We start from the raw sequence: 16655 nt of genomic DNA, 5'->3' as shown, positions 1-16655 counted from the left end.
CTAGGTAAAATAAAAATTCCTATTCATAATCAAACAATATTTTATCACTAAATTATAAAGTACGGTATTTAAAGTTCTACTTACTTTATTTTCTTTAACTGACTACTACTGACTGTAGTTGTATGATTTTGTTGCAGGGTCAAATTGTTTAGCCATGCTGCAACAGAAGTTGGGGTTCGCCTTCTTTACAGCGTGATACTGAATCATCTCAGGTATGACTTAAGATCACATCTTCCAGATGTGTGGCATGCAATTATTTGCAGTTGCAATCACAGTTCAAATCAAGTATATGGGGTGAATAATACTTTGCTTCATTATGCCACCAGTGAAACTATCACAATCATCTGTGTTGCATAAATATGATACAGATTCTGGGAATGATAATGTCAGTGTGGATGGACAAGTATTATTTTGTTTATCATGTGGATGATGTATTGCTTCTGACAAAAAGTTCCATGTAGTACAGCATCTGCACAGCAAAGCATAGACAATATGCAGCCAGAAAATCCACTTTATGTTCAAAATTTGTAAGTACATCACTTAGGGAACAGATCGATGTCGACAGAAGTTCAACTGACACATTTGCCAAGGAACTATGCACAGCATTTATAAGGACAAACATTCCTCTGTGGAAATTAAATAATGTTTATCTTAAACCTTTCTTAGAAAAACACACTAATAAAAGAGTGCCTTACTAATCTACCCTTAAAAAAAAAGTGTGCCTGAGGGTTTTAACGAAGTTATTCATCATATCTGGGAAGCATTGAAACATGAAAACATTTGGATTTCAATGGATGGGACCACTAACACTGCAGGCCAGTGTAGATGTAGTAGATTGATCAGAGCAATGAAATAGGGAAGTAAAATTTGCCTGTTCAATATTCAAATATTGGAATGGATAAAACATTCTAAACTTGAAAAATTTTTTACTTATTCCCTAGCTTTTTTGTGGCCAGATAGTATAAAATATGTCAATGTGCTTGAGCCGTGCTGCAGCTCGCGTTGGTGCCGTGTGTAGGTTTCTGCCAGACCATATCATTTAATTGGCTGGTTGCGTTGCTTGTTTTCCTGATCACTGGCGCCACTCAGTTTCCTAAGCACTGCCTATCTGCTAGTGGCAGCAGCAGCACTTATTGATAAGTAGTTCTGCTGCCCTATCTTTGAGGCAACCTAGCTTCTTCCATGTGGTGTGAGTGTAGAGTTCAGTTGGAGACACAGGAGCAGCGAGGTCCACGCAGAGCGACAACATGCCGGGACCGCTGGCGGCATGTATGGACTGCCGGATCGAAGGGCAGTGGTCACAAGGGTGCACGACCTCGTCGAAACTGGATCCTGCACGTTTAATTTGAGTGCATTGCAATTCACGTAAAGAAACCTCCACCATTGTGACGTTTAACGATTCTCCAATGACTTGGGTTCGTGTTGCTGCTCATAGTGTCACCGAGGCAAAAAGCAGCGAGTGGAGTACTTGGGGAAGGCAGATCTGATTAGCCTTCCTAACCTTCTAATTACTATTTACTATTTTCAGCTGCTTACATTGTTGAGTTGAACCTGCGGTCCTCTGGCCGCTAACGCCCCAGTTACCTGCACTGGGGGTTCGTGTATGTAACGGCAGTGTACATTTCCTCGCCTTGCTGCCGCTGTCTGGTGAGGCATGTAAGTTTAACAGCTTCTTGATTGTAAGTTGGTTGGTGTTCTTCTACCTTAGTGGTGGTCATTCCTTCTTGTTCTGGGCGCTCTAAACACAGTATTCTGCGGGCAGAGCCCAGACTGCCAGTTCCGACTTTGGTGTAATTTTACATATTGCATTCGTTTTGTTGGATGTCAGGTAGCCTCACCAAGATTATCATTAGTTTCTCGTTAGACTGCCACTAGTCCGAGTTACCATCTTGTGATCTGAATGCAATTCTTGGCTGCCTTTCTCTTCCCTCGTGAAAGTATTTTGGGTGTGACCTACTCAGAGGTCGATCCCTGGAGCACCGTCTGTCACTGGCCCTTGTGTTTTATTTTATTATTGTATTATTAAGTTACCATCATTTGTCTCACCTGCTTGGTGATCTGTTTCTTCTCCCCCCCCCCCCACACACACACACTTTTTTTTTTTTTTTCCAACTTTTGCGATGCTATTTGCCGTTTGACAGTATATTTATTAAATTTTTTTATGATTGCCATTTTGGCGTTAAAAGGTGGTGGTGGTGGTTAGTGTTTAACGTCCCGTCGACAACGAGGTCATTAGAGACGGAGCGCAAGCTCGGGTTAGGGAAGGATTGGGAAGAAAATCGGCCGTGCCCTTTCAAAGGAACCATCCCGGCATTTGCCTGAAACGATTTAGGGAAATCACGGAAAACCTAAATCAGGATGGCCGGAGACGGGACTGAACCGTTGTCCTCCCGAATGCGAGTCCAGTGTGCTAACCACTGCACCACCGTCGGCGTTAAAAGGCCTTCAGCTGTGATTGTGGTTACTTGCTTTAAAATTCTGACTGCGACCTCATCGGCTTGTTTTCAAAAATTATTTATTAAAATAAATGAGCAAAATTGCAAAGCAAACCAATAGTAATTGATCCGGGCCCTGTCCACAATCGTAACCCAATCCTGCCTTCCTTAATTAGCAGGTCTCAGTGCTGTTATTTCTTACATATACTGCTCAGTACATTGAACATGCAGTAAATGCATTAAAAGTTGTCAACATGGACAACTGTTTTTCTGCTACTAATTCACGTTTTACTTGCACAATATTTTGATCACATAATTTCCAGTCGTCATCAGGTGCTGAGGTTGAATCCAATCTCAAACTGGTCTAGTATTTATGCCTATGTGGGGCTAGGTGCTCCATCATCAATCCATGCTGTGCCACACACTCCGTCCGAGATATGTACCAGTCAGTACCAGTAACCTTAGTATTTTCTAGCCATAGCTGTTGCAACTGCTGTGCACATACTTTTTAGCACTTGTCAGTTAATAATTTTGTCATCTCATGTTCTATTTCACCTACAAGTTGTACTGGGCATTGAATACATCATTTAAGCTTTCCTCTTAAATATGCTGTAGCTGGGCACTTCAGGTGCCTCCTAGGGCTGGCTGTCGGATTATTTTCTGGCCGCTGGTGTTCAAATTGCCACTCGTTCTTGGAACAACCATCCTCAGGTACTTCATTTGATGTCTGAAGTACCACTGCCTGTGTACCTAGTGTTAGCTGTGCTGGGTTATTTGCTCGGTCGTCTGATTATTTTCTGGCCGCTGGTGTTCAAATTGCCACTCGTTCTTGGAACGATCATCCTCAGGTACTTCATTTGCGGTCTGAAGTACCACTGCCTGTGTACCTAGTGTTAGCTGTGCTGGGTTATTTGCTCTGTCACCATTTCAAAAGCTACTTACCCCAGAGTTTCGATGTTGCCTCCATTGTGTCTTTTGGGAGATCAAGTGCCGGAGTCCAGGTGGAGCTAACCTAATATCCCATCGTCACAGTTGATCAGATTCTCTGTGATCTTTATTTTGTTGGATTCTTAAATAACGCTATCACAGTATCTGGGTATCTGTGTCTGTATCTTGAGATCACCGTAATTCATCAAACGATTTAGATCCAAAAAATGTTTTACTATAGATGACTTGAAAGCCTTTTGAGTCTGGTGGGTCGTTGGTGCTCCTTACACCCGGTGTCAATGGTCCTGGTGGTTTGGTCAATATATGACACACCACATTGACACAGTATGGGTAAATGTACGGTTTCTGTGTGCCCAGATCACCCTTTACATTCCTAATGACGAGCCTCAATCTTGCTTGGTGGGCAGAAAACACTCTAGACATTATATTTGATCCGACATACGGCAAAAAAGCGACCTCCTTTGCTTTTCTTGTACTTCAACCAATCCCTGGTGGAGAAGCAAGGCACAGAGCCTTTTGAATATCTGTAGAAGAATGTACGTTTCTGTGGAACACTGACTCAAGGTGTTTTGACAGGTACTGACTTGCACGTACAGATCATGTGAGGTGGTTTTCTGTAAATATTATGATCGAAAGTGCCATCTGCCTTCCTCTTGATTAGAACATCTAAGACTAGGAGTTTCCCATCCTTCTCCATTTCCACTGTGAATTTTATGTTAGGGTGGTATGAGTTCAGGTGTTCCACGAACACAAGCATCTTTTTCTTGGCTTGGCACCAAATAAAAGGGTGTCATCCACATATGTGAAGAAACATTTCGGTTGATCCAGGCCGGTGCAAATGGCTCATCTTCAACTCTCCATAAAGAGGTTTGCCACCACCAGTAAGAGCGGGCTGCCCATTGTCACGCCGTCTGCTTGAATGGTTATAGTATTTACTGAAACCCAACTCACACTGATCTGTACCTCCGAGCCAATAGCTGCCACCATCCGGCACTGAAGAAAGATGTACTCAAGACTCTGGTTCATCAGGCACAAATTCTTTCATAGCCAGTCCATCTGACAACAGAGAAAGAAGACCTGCAGTTTGTGTTCTCTGGAAGCAGAGATTCTTCCAGAGACATTCAGAAGGCACTGCGGCCTGCTTCTCTGCCAAAGGGGTCAGTAGAACTACAATAAAAAGCAAAGAAGATTGCTTTCTTTGCCATATGTTAGACCAAATATCTGCAGAAATCAGCAGAATTATTCTCAAATATAACACGAGTATTTTCTGTTCACCAACCAACATTAAGGCTTGGGGTGAGAGCATGTAATGGATGATCTGGGCTTACAGAAACCGGGCCTTTACTACATATCGTGTCAATGTGGTACGTCATATATCAGTCAGACCACCAAGACTGTTGACATCAGGTGTAAAGAGCACCAATAACACACCAGACTCAAACAGACTTCCAAGTCAGCTATAGCAGAACACTGTTTGGAAGTAAATCACTCGATGATGTCAAGATTCTGACACAGACACCCAAACACTGGGATAGCATTATTAAAGAATCCATCGAAATAAAGGTCACACAAAATCTGACCAACCGTGACATGGGATATCAGCTTAGCTCCATCTGGACTCCAGCACTCGATCACCTAAAGAGGCAACAAAGACAACATCCGAACTCCGGGGGGAAATAACCCAGCACAACTAACACTGGGCGCACAGACAGAGGTATTTCAAACAGCAAATCAAGTACTTGAGAATGGTCATTTTGAGAAAGAACAGCAATTCGAACATGAGTCAGCACCCTGTACAACTTGGAGGCAGAATACAACATCAGGTGAAGAGATTATATGTCAATGAAAACAATTAGTTTTGGAAAATACAATGTAATGGGAAAATCCACTCACCAAGTGGAGGTAGGAGAACACACATATAAAAGGTATCACACATGCAAGGTTACGGAGCCAGGGGCCCCATCTTCTAGCAGAAGGGTTGAAGGGGAAGAAACAAGGATGAGGTAATTGAACTGGTGAGGTTTAGGAAAAGGGGCAGAATTCAGAAAAGGCACCCAGAACCCCAAGTCAGGGGAGACTTACCAGACAAAATGTGAAGGAACTGACAACAGCCAAAATGTATGTCCACAGTAGTCAGAACAGCTATGGCTAGAAAATAGTACAATTGTTGCTACTGACTGGCGGGTACCTCGGATAGAGTGCCTGGTGCAGAGCAGATCAATGATGGAGCGCGTAACACCCACAAACGCATAAATACTGGACTCGTTCAACAATAGATTCAGCCTCAGAGGATACCCAATGAAAATTTCACAAGTTATGCGATCGAAATATCGTGCAAGTATGATGTGAACTGGCGGCAGAAAACCCAATTTCCCAAGATGACAATGCCTTGCTGGGAAAGCCTGAAGACCTGCATTAAAAGTTCTTTATGTCAGACTAATACATTTGACCTGTTTAGCCTAAGAGCTTCATCATATAACTGAAATGATGAGACCACAATATCCACAAGTTGACCATCTAGTTTCCTATGTCAAGAAAATTTTCAGTAAAGCACCTGTTGGAGTTTCAATTTTCACAGAATTTGTTCCAAAATTAGCATTACCTCCTCAGGTTTCTGGTTGGAGACCATATCTTGCTCAAGAGCATTTCAACTCAAGTTATACAGAAAATAAACAGCAGTACATACGTAATTGCTTTTCAATGCTACCAGAAATCATAAAGGAATTGAAGGCTAAGAATAATTCATTGCAACAATCATTGCTCTAGAAAATTAGGTATTGCAGGCACTGTCCTTCAAAACATACAGAGTTGCAAAAATTAAAGCAGTGCAATACTTTTCTACAGTAACTAAGTACAAATAATCTAACTGTGAAGGACTGATGACAATATTTGTTAGTTGTACGATTTTTATCTGCATATCATTTATGCATATTTTACAAATTTCAGTGCAAATTGTGTCATTTGTTTTTGCAAACAAATCTGGGCTCTGTTAATCATTTTGAGGTCACTTGTTGAATCAGAAAAGATGAGAAACTTTTTCCTACAAACACATCTCTAAAGTCCCAGGACCTTAAAGGTCTTGTATAAATACTGATCACAATGAGCATGGAAAATGAGTGTCCCACGGAGGACTGTCTTGACATAACGGCATACACAAAAATAAAATTCCAATGTTTATCTACAGTATTATAAAATCAAGATACAAAAAACTACATTGGAAGTGAATTCTTCTAACAATGTTGTCAATTTAAACATGTGTGAGTCTCCAAATCAGGTCAGATGGGGATTAACTCCAGACTTGGCTTAGAACATGTACCCTTCTAAACTGCCTTGTACAAATCCCAAAATGGATTACTAAAACACACAGAAGAGGCAGTCAGGCCGCCCTTAAATGTGCCAGTAGTAAGCAAAATTTCTTCACAGTGAATGGCATCAACTGCCTTCTGGTGTAATGACCTAACAGTTCTTAAACCATTCAACCCTTATCCAGCACAGAATTTAAAATACAGCATGCACTATTCCACCCCTCTCCTTTGGCTTGTGGCAAACTTCTTTTAAAATGTTCCAGTCTCTGAGTTATTGTGATTTCAATATTGCAAGTGTGGCAAGCAAATGTATTTGTCACTGTACATTAACTTCAGAAACACTGTGATATTTTTAACATTAGCTGCAACTACTTCAGAATCCTAATAAAGTTCTGAAACTCACATGTTGTTGCTGCAATCTACAAAAAGAGCATAAAATCGAAAATGTGAACAATGGATAGGACTCAACAAATACATAATTAGTTATGTTATTACTATTCATATTTTAATTGACCTGTAATCGAGAAGCACTGTTGTAACAGCCATGTCTAATGCCACCATCACAGTTAGGGTGACGGTGGGCATGCTTGTGTGTGTTCATATGTGCCTGGTAATTATTTTATTTTATTAAGAGAGATGCTGCTTATGTTAAATCTTTGTACGTGAGCTGGTAATGAATTCTGAAGACAGTCTTCACTGGTAAAAAATATGCAGATATCGAGAAAGAAATCAGAATCTATTAAAAAGCCAAGGGACACATTTATCAAGAAGGAAAAAGTGCTTCAGCCAAATGTGTTTCAGATAATTCCAGGTAAACATAATTCATTTTATCTTTTCTTTTTGCCTGTAAAATTAATCTTCTTCATTTCTTAATAGGAAGGAAGGGTGAGGTGACAACCAGCAAACGAAACAGCTTTTTCCTAAGCTTTACAGTGTGGAGTCAAACATTAGATAAGACTATTATTTGACTGTTCTTACCCCACTTCATCATATCAAGCAATGACAACCTAGCGAAACAGTTCCCAAAAGAGAAATTAGTGATGAAAATATGAAGCATCTTCAATGGTCAGTTCTCTTTTTTTGTGTCCCCCTTTTTATTTTGAAGTCCATTTGACTTGACTTAAGATGAAACACCAAGCAGACTGTCAATGATTCCTCCCCCCCCCCCCCCCCCCCCCCAACCACCACCACCACCACCACCACCACCCCATCTATCTCTCTCGCAATTATTATTATTATTGTAATTAGCCTGCAATATAAGTTACTTAGATGGTGAAAGAACATTTCAAGTATATTCAGGAAGAAATTTTAAAAGATATATTTTAGAACAAGACAGTATCTGAGGTTTTAAATGGTTTTCATAATTTCCTGAAGAAATATATTTTTGACATGGCCTGTTTCTGTATTAAGTTCTTCAATTGATCCCTAGTGCAACACAGATAAGACAACTGCTTAAGGGTGATAAGCTCACACAAAGCCCATAAATCAATCACGATGACTTGAAAAGCATTACAACAAAGAACAGCATTAATACGTTTGCTACTATGCACCACCTATAAATTGTACCCAGCATAAAAAATATCCATTTTCAGTTTCAAATCAAAACAGGAACATAAATAATAAACAATGTTGATTAATTCCATTCAGAAATCTGTCTCTCTCTCTCTCTCTCTCTCTCTCTCTCTCTCTCTCTCTCTCTCTCTCTCTCTCTCTCTCGGTTTCCCACTCAACATGCTCCTTTGCTCATGGACATTAAATCAGCCTACTTTATTTTATTTTATTTTTTAATGAGAGTTCCATTGTTTGGCTGTATAGATTGTTTATTCTACTGTACAATCATGATTTTGGCCCCTGGCCATTTTCAAGTACCACGATTTTGGGCATGACGAGACTTTTATAAACAAAGTCATCATCATTGAAATACCTTAAATTTTTATATATAATGCATGTGTCACAGCATAAAAACAAGAACACAATGGTAAAATGTCTGGCAGGAATAAAACAAATGTGAGATATACACTGAATAACTGTGCTATAAAATGGTCACAAAAAACAGTTGTTAGATGTCCAGGCATCACCTGAAATTTTGATTCCAATTATATAGATAATATCATCATAACTGATGTGTGGCGCATATGCTGATGAAAAGAAATATTGCAACACCAAGGAGTTGAGCGACACAAACGAAAGTTGGAAGGTGTGTTTCTACATTTGAAAGACAATGCCTATTCAAATTTCGTAGCAGTCACATAACAGTGGCGCTGACAGTGTCACTATGAGGATGCAGATTAGGTTTGCTTTAAATACACACTGTCACGGTAGTGAGCATTAGTTACCTTCGCAATTGGATATGGCGAGTTGATGTCAGTCAAAAATGCCTTTAAGGTGATAAAGATGCCATTATCAACAACTCACCGCGTTTGGACAAGGTTATGTAACAGGGCTACAAGAAGCTGGATATTCCTTGTTGCGATACTGTAGAAACGCCTTCTATTTCATAGCAGAATTTCTATAACTATTGTTATGTGTAAGAGGTGGTGGGTAGGAATTACTAACTCAAATCTGTATATCTTTTTGTAGCACACACACACACACACACACACACACACACACACAGAGAGAGAGAGAGAGAGAGAGAGAGAGAGAGAGAGAGAGAGAGTTAGAAATGTTCAGAATGTAACCATATATTACTTTGCGATGTGGATGTAAAATGTGATTCCACATCATTATGATCTATCACGCAAAATGATTCATGGAGCATGTAATTAACTAACGAAGTATTACATACAGTAAGTCTGCTGTTAGTGGCAGAGTAAGCAAAATGGCATAAGGAAGAAAAGGTGTATGTCTACATTAGATTGTTTCCACCTACGATAAGCAAAGAGTTATCATCATTTATTAGTTTGTTTGTTGGTTTCTCTTTTTACAGCCTCACTCCCTCCTTTAGCTGTTGATGTCTCTGATCCTAATATTCTTTGATTAACAACAACAACAGCAGCAGCAGCAGCAACCACCACTCTAACACCACTTTTCATCAATTCCATCTTTAGAAAAACATGTAAAAGGCAGGTTACAACAATGAGAAATGTGTAAAAGAGACAAAGCTGACTGTGGAGATGAAAACTTTATGCTGTTTGCAATAGAGTGAGTGCTTAGGAGTAGAACTTTCTTTGATGATTTGCCCAGAGACTTAAAACAGATGAAATATTAGCAAGCCTCTGCTAATACAAACTGGTCATGAGTGAATGCTGCTTGCTGACACTCTTGTACTGTTTACAAGAGAATGTGCCCTAAACAGATACTCATTTGTTCATATTCCCTTCCCTTCACTTCTGCATAAACCAAATTTTTCAGATAAACCGATTTCATTCCACCAACTACACGTCAAACTTTTGCCCCCTTTTGTCCCATTAACTGATCTTGTATATGGCGATGAATGGACACCTGTAGTACCTGTGGATTTATAATAAAATTTTAAAGAGCACAAATGTTTAAATCTGTGTGTCTAAACAAAGACAAAGCAAACCTCTACTTTATCTACTAGATAAAAGAAGAACCAAACACTGGAGTAAAACACGAACACAAATAAAAAGAGAAAAAGCAAATAAGAGTACAAAGCATATTCATTTTAGTGACTGCACTAATCACATTTCCTCACCAGCAGAACCTTCCTTCACCAGCTGTCTTTGGAGACCTCTGTCCACATTTGATGCTGTGTGTCTTGTCAAATCTGCAATTTTAGTAATGTGTTAATTTAGATATGAAATTTTAAAATTCTAATGATGTTTAATTTATATACATTGTTTACTACAGGTAAATAAATTTCATGAACATGTTAAAAGAGAGAGTTGAGTCCTCAGTTATTCATTATTTCCTCTTAATAACTACTTACACAGGTAACATGGAGAACTACATCCCAATTTACAATTTACACAACCTGAAAAAAAAAAAAAAAAAAAATTAGTACACTCTTTTAGAAGTTTCCAATTGACTCAAGATTTACTGTTGCAACAGTGCAGGCAGTTCTGAGGTGTCAGGTATCAACCCATGCTGAAACACCCATATCAGTATGTTGTGTAGCCTCCATGGGTGACAATGCAGGTGCCACAAATGCTTGATTGGAGACAAGTCTGGAGATTGTGTTGGCCAGAGAAGCTGCTGCATGTCTTGCAAAGCATGTTGAGTTTCAAGGGCAGTGTGTGGGCGGGCGAGCATTATTCTATTGGAACAACACATCACATTCCCGTTGCAAGAATAGCAAAAGAACAAGTCTAACAACATTCAGCAAGTACCAATAGCTGGTTAGTATGCCCCCTAGAAACACCAAAGGTGAACGACATTGCACCTTATTGTACCTCAGACCATAAGGCCTAGTGCATCTTGTGCGAATGCATTCTACGAGACAGTGCTCACCAGGTCTACATTGTATGTACAAACAACCACCACTCACTTGAAGGCAGGATGTGCTTTCATCACTGAAGTGCACTGCGCGCTACTCTACACTACTCTATCTTCCAAGTGATCCTCTGACAGCACTAGTCGAGCCATGCACATCGATGCTGTGGTGTGAATAGAAGACATGCTAGAGGAGTGCATGCCCATAGTCCCACTGCTACTAACTGGTTCGCAACAGTTCATGTCGAGCTATCTGGACTCACATGCTGCCTTAAAATACGATGATCCTGGTGGGCGTATGTGCTGCATGGACGTCCAGAACATCATCACGAAGTGTGAAAATGTTCATGTGACCACAGATACCAGCATTGTCGCACAACTGAAGCAGTACGTCACAGTTGTGTGGTAATTCTCTGGGAGGACCACCCCGACATTCAGAAGGCCACAATTTGAGCCCTTTCAAACTCGCTCAATTGGATCTGTAGGAGGCAAGAGTGCACCTCCATGGCATAGTTTCCTGCTAGCTTCACACGTTTGCTCAACCCTGAGCCTTCTGGCTGTGAGCACTCCCTATTAAGGGATAGACACAGATGGCACTCTGGCTGCTATGCCATTACACTATCTGTTGTGGACGACGATGAAACCATTATCGGTATGTCTGCTATCCCGCAAGTGGCATATGCCATCATCAGATTGAAACCAACATTCTTCTTCCAGGTATATTAATATTATTATTTTTTTCTGGAAGCGTAGTTCCATCCTCTTCTTCCATATTAAACCATCTTGGTACCTGTACATTTCAGGGAAATACAAAAATAGTTGTCACATTACTGATATACAAAACACAATGCTCTTTACATTAGACATGGTTACCTGTGCACTAGTGATGCATTTAGTGTTTCTTGGCAGCCTGGAGGAAAGAGGATGTGACTTTTGTAAATTAATTTTCTAGTACAGCTATTTAAATGTATAGCACTTTTCCATGTTTGTGTCACCATCATAACTTTCTCTACAAGTTGATGTACAGTTCAGACCCTCTGAATATGGCAGACTCTTGTCAGATAGTTTCCTGTATCATCTCCTCCTCCAAGTGCAACCACAGTGAAATACAAGCCCTACTTACACTTCAAACTTAATTGGCTGATTTATGACAATTTCCATGATACTGATTATATATTCAAAATCATAGCCATTTAATATACTGTACAGGGTTTAGTACATAAGACCAGTATTTTAAGTACATGACTCATGCTGTTATGTATTCTGGTAGGGAAGGTCAACCATATTTATGTTGTTTCATAGTTGTGAGGCTGTTCCAACTCAGCAGCAATTTAGGGATGGAAAGTGAGGCAATACTGCAGGTTAAGAATCCCTTTAAGGTTATCTGGAGAAGCTCATGTGGGAGCGTGTAAGAATCAACACTGTATGGAAGAATAAGCTCAGTGAGGCAGCAGTGATACCACTGTCATTGGTTATGGCAAAAAAAGTGGGAATTAAGTAAAAGAGAATGGTCTTTGACAAGTGTAACATGATTCAGTCCGGAGTGGGAAAACTGCTGTAGCACTGATGCCTTTTGAAGAAAGGTTGATGACAATGTCACAGGTCTGTTTGAGTTCTGATGTGTGGGGAAGCTAGGTTCAGTGCGTTTGGTGGGCAGAGGTGGTCACCTGGGCACAGCATAATAGTCATGAGAAGCTGGCTGCAAAATTTTATCGAGGTAATGGTGAAGCAATGGTATCACACAATGAATATATGAGGCTGACAGGTTGTGACTGTGAGTCTGTGTGGCACAGGTTTCAATTTTCAAGTTGGGATGTAGCAATTAGGAATTCCACAGAAAAAATATTTAACTGTGGACAGGTAGCTTATGGACTCTTCAGTAAGGTTGGCTTAGTTTTGTGGGACTAAACTAATAAAGATTGTCTGACAGAATATGTATGGGTGGAGGTAGTTGTGAAAAGAAGGATAATAACTGAATCGCTGGGACCACAATTAACATTGACCAGTACTGTGAGACTCTGAAAAAACTCAAACGGGCAATTCAGAACCAGAGAAGATGAATTTTGAGCCAGGGCATACACATTCACACTCGCCCACACATCGCTCGGCAAACCGTTGCTCTCCTACAATAGTTTCAGTGGAATATAATCACCCACCCACCCTATAATCCTGACTTGGCACCCAGTGACTATCACCTATTCCCTAGGTTAAAAGAACATTTGGCTGGAAAGCAATTCAGCTCCTACGACAAGGTGAAAGAAGAGGTTCATAACTTTCTGAACAGCATGGTGGCGAGCTGGTATGACATGGGTATAAGAAAACTACCTCAGCGTCTACAAAAATGCATCGACAGAAATGGTGACTATGTCAAAAAATAGCTAAATGTTCAAGAAATAAACTGATGTAAACCATTGTAGAAATAAACAGGTCTACGTACTTATAAAAAAAAATGGATTGGTCTCATATTGCTATCTGCCATTTTCTACCGCAGATCTATCAGTGACATTTTCTACCCACTCAAAAGCAACGATGCCTTGGAAAGCACCCATGTCATCTATAAAATTGAGTGTTCTTTGTTTATGTGACCACAAAGCAACCATTCACTAGGAAGATGGGCCACAACCAAACAGTAGCTAAATACTCCCTAGATATCAGCTGAACAGCATGCTGTTCAATATCAAGTAATTTAATTTAATGGGTGCTACATGATCCCCCCCCCCCCCTCTCTCTCTCTCTCTCTCTCTCTCTCTCTCTCCCCCTCCACATGCACAAAAATATCATCCACATCATTACTTGCTACAATGCGCCCAGTCCTGTTTCCATCTCATTCAACCTTCATGGCCACATCAAGACTTCACACTTTCCAGCTCAGATTTCTTGACCCAAAATTAGCCAGCAACCTACTTGGCAGCAATATCTATTGAGAATATATTTAAAATCACAAGCAGCAGTAGTTACAGGTACTCCAGTAAGCCTTATCAGCAAACCCCTTTATACTCTGAACAAGATATTCCCACTTTTGAGCTTAGCAAAGGTGTTGCATCTAGACACAAACTGCACAGTTGGTGATGGCCATAAATATAGCATTATGGTAGGTTCCGATCAGCAGCGGCAGTCTGTAGGGACAGTTTCTATTACTAACTTATGCAGCACTTAAGCTGCTTTTAGTGCTGCATTTGTGAAATGCTGTTGCAAGATTAATTTTTGTCTAGGTATACCACTAGTTATATGTATTCCACATGCATACATAGAATTATCTTGTGACACTATGAAGGAGGTTCCAATTTGTGGAAAGTTTACCTCCATCAGCATGTACATTGTTTTGTTAACTGCTATGGACAATTTATTGTCTCTACACCACTACTCTATTTGAGCAAGGATTGTATTTGTTCTCGCCTCTTTGGTGATTTTATCCTCAACAGTAAATGTGAGGGGCAATTTGATGTAAATGACCCAAAAAGTGGGTCAAAAAACAACCCTAACATGCATCCCTTATTGGCGATTTTATAACTGCCATATCTGTCGGATGAACTACAGACAGGAAAACATTGTTTTATTTTATGGTCAAGTTCATTATTTCTGTCTTATTTCATGTTTTTCCACTGTTACATTGAAAATGAAAATATACTTATAAATTATACTTATTGACATCAAATTTGCATATTGAGAAAAAGAAAGATTCATGTTCAACCTATTAAATGTAATCAATTACAGAAGTAACTCTGCAACTGTACAGTGTTGAAAGGTTTAAAGGTTTTCAGACAACAACGTTGTTGTAACTTCAAAGTTCTCGTCCGAGACATTAGTCCACTAATACATCAAACTCCATGGCAGTATGAAAACAACCACTCCAATCTACATTTCAAAATGGAAGACGAACTGTCTTTCAGCACATGAACAGAAATTCAACAATGTCCCTAGTGATGTTAAAAAAGTAACTATATCTGTCCACCAATAATCTAATGTACAATGTCTACATTTCCTGATAACAAAGGCAGTTGGTTTATGGCTAAAGTCTGCACAGATCTGTAGCTCTTCAAAATATTTACACTGCTGAAACCTGCCACTGAAAGTATACTTCACAAACTCTTTGCCATATCACCACTAATAGAGTTCATCACTATCATCTCAGTGTTGGAAGAGGAACCTTGGACTGTGAACAGACATGCATGAATTTGTGGCTTTAAGGGGCTCCGGAACGCCCTATACTTGCAATGTTAAAATAACGCTTATAAATTACATCTTTCCTCACAAAGTATTTGAGGTAGGAAGTTGAACTTTTTACAGATTATTTATTGGAATATGGGCTACAACTTAACACAGGGATTTTACAAAATTTTAGTTCAGTTATTAAAGATGATTTTTTTTCAATTGTAATGAAAATTCACAACATTTTTTTGCAATTTTTTATTTATATATTCAAAAATATACAGTTTTTTGGAAAAAGGCTGTGTTAAATTATGCAGAAGGTACTGTGTAACATTTACTGAAAGTTTGAAACAAATATGTTTGGAAGATCCTTAGAAAACATGTAATTAGTATGAGAAAATAAAAGTTTTGGGAATCGAGCGACAAAGATTGGATTAACTTTTTAGTGCATTCCAGGTCCATAGGATGGATTATCTTCATCCTCTGCAAACTCCTCCTCCAGCTTCCTCTTGTTCCTCCTCCTGTTTACTCTTGCTTGTATTTCTAGACTCTTTACAGCCCTGTCTGCAGCCCGAAGGCGTTCCTTGTCTAAAGCAAGCATCGCTCGTTGTTGTGTTCGTAGATTTTGCTACCATTTTCTTCACTTGCAGTTACTGCAACACTGTTCCAAAAGGTGGTCGTGTATGAACACTTATCACATTTCAGTTGTATTTCACTAGCAAGTCCTACGTGCTTTATTATGGAGAGTTCCAGACCAACTCCACTACAATGAATACATCTTACACAGTTTGAAAAAATTCCTTTGAGAACTGACATATCAAATATTTCATTCACATCCGATTCGCCCATAAAACATTCATAGTTTTCACTCATTGAACCAAGCTTCTTCTGTGAAGTATTTTCTTTCCCACTTTGACTGCTGTGGGCAGGTGTACTTGAGAGGTTAGGTTCACTCACTTGATTATCGTCTTTATTGTTTACAGTAATAACACATACCTTTGGCTTTCCAACATTTCTCCTTTTCTTAAAAGCCTTCAGAGCATTTCTAATAACTTTACTTTTACTCATTATTATACTTCAACAAAACAGAGACTCAAGAAACAGAATTAATTACAAATATTTTCGAGATAACGACAGAGTAAATAAACATGAAACAATCGACAATCACACCAGCGATATATATTGAACCATCACAGGTTAGCCACAACACATACTTTATCTCACATCACTAAAATGTACCTGATGAACACGGACGTTAATAATAACACCATTTGACAGCAGTTTAACAGCGCCACAGTGGGTCACGCCCATGTAGAACACATTTCAAAAAAAATTTAAAAATAGTTGTAGTCTTCGGAATTGAAAAAATTATATATCTATTAAAAGGTAATAGTCTGCAGGTTCAGAAAACGCAAAAAAGTAA

At 39.5% G+C, this 16655-nt stretch overlaps 1 protein-coding gene across 1 annotated transcript in view; it reads right to left on the bottom strand.

Moving 5' to 3' along the window:
* Window positions 1–16655, bottom strand: part of LOC126471301 (uncharacterized) — a 196945-nt gene that overhangs the window by 56363 nt on the left and 123927 nt on the right. The window contains exon 11 of the mRNA XM_050099421.1: window positions 10347–10418. Coding sequence (XP_049955378.1) covers window positions 10347–10418 — 72 coding nt within the window. The remainder of the gene's footprint in view (window positions 1–10346; window positions 10419–16655) is intronic.

This window comes from Schistocerca serialis, chromosome 3 (genome assembly GCF_023864345.2).
Source record: "Schistocerca serialis cubense isolate TAMUIC-IGC-003099 chromosome 3, iqSchSeri2.2, whole genome shotgun sequence".
NCBI classification, from domain to species: Eukaryota; Metazoa; Arthropoda; class Insecta; order Orthoptera; family Acrididae; genus Schistocerca; species Schistocerca serialis.
The sequence above is the reverse complement of the archived record's forward strand: the minus strand, read 5'-3'. Positions and strand labels throughout refer to the sequence as shown.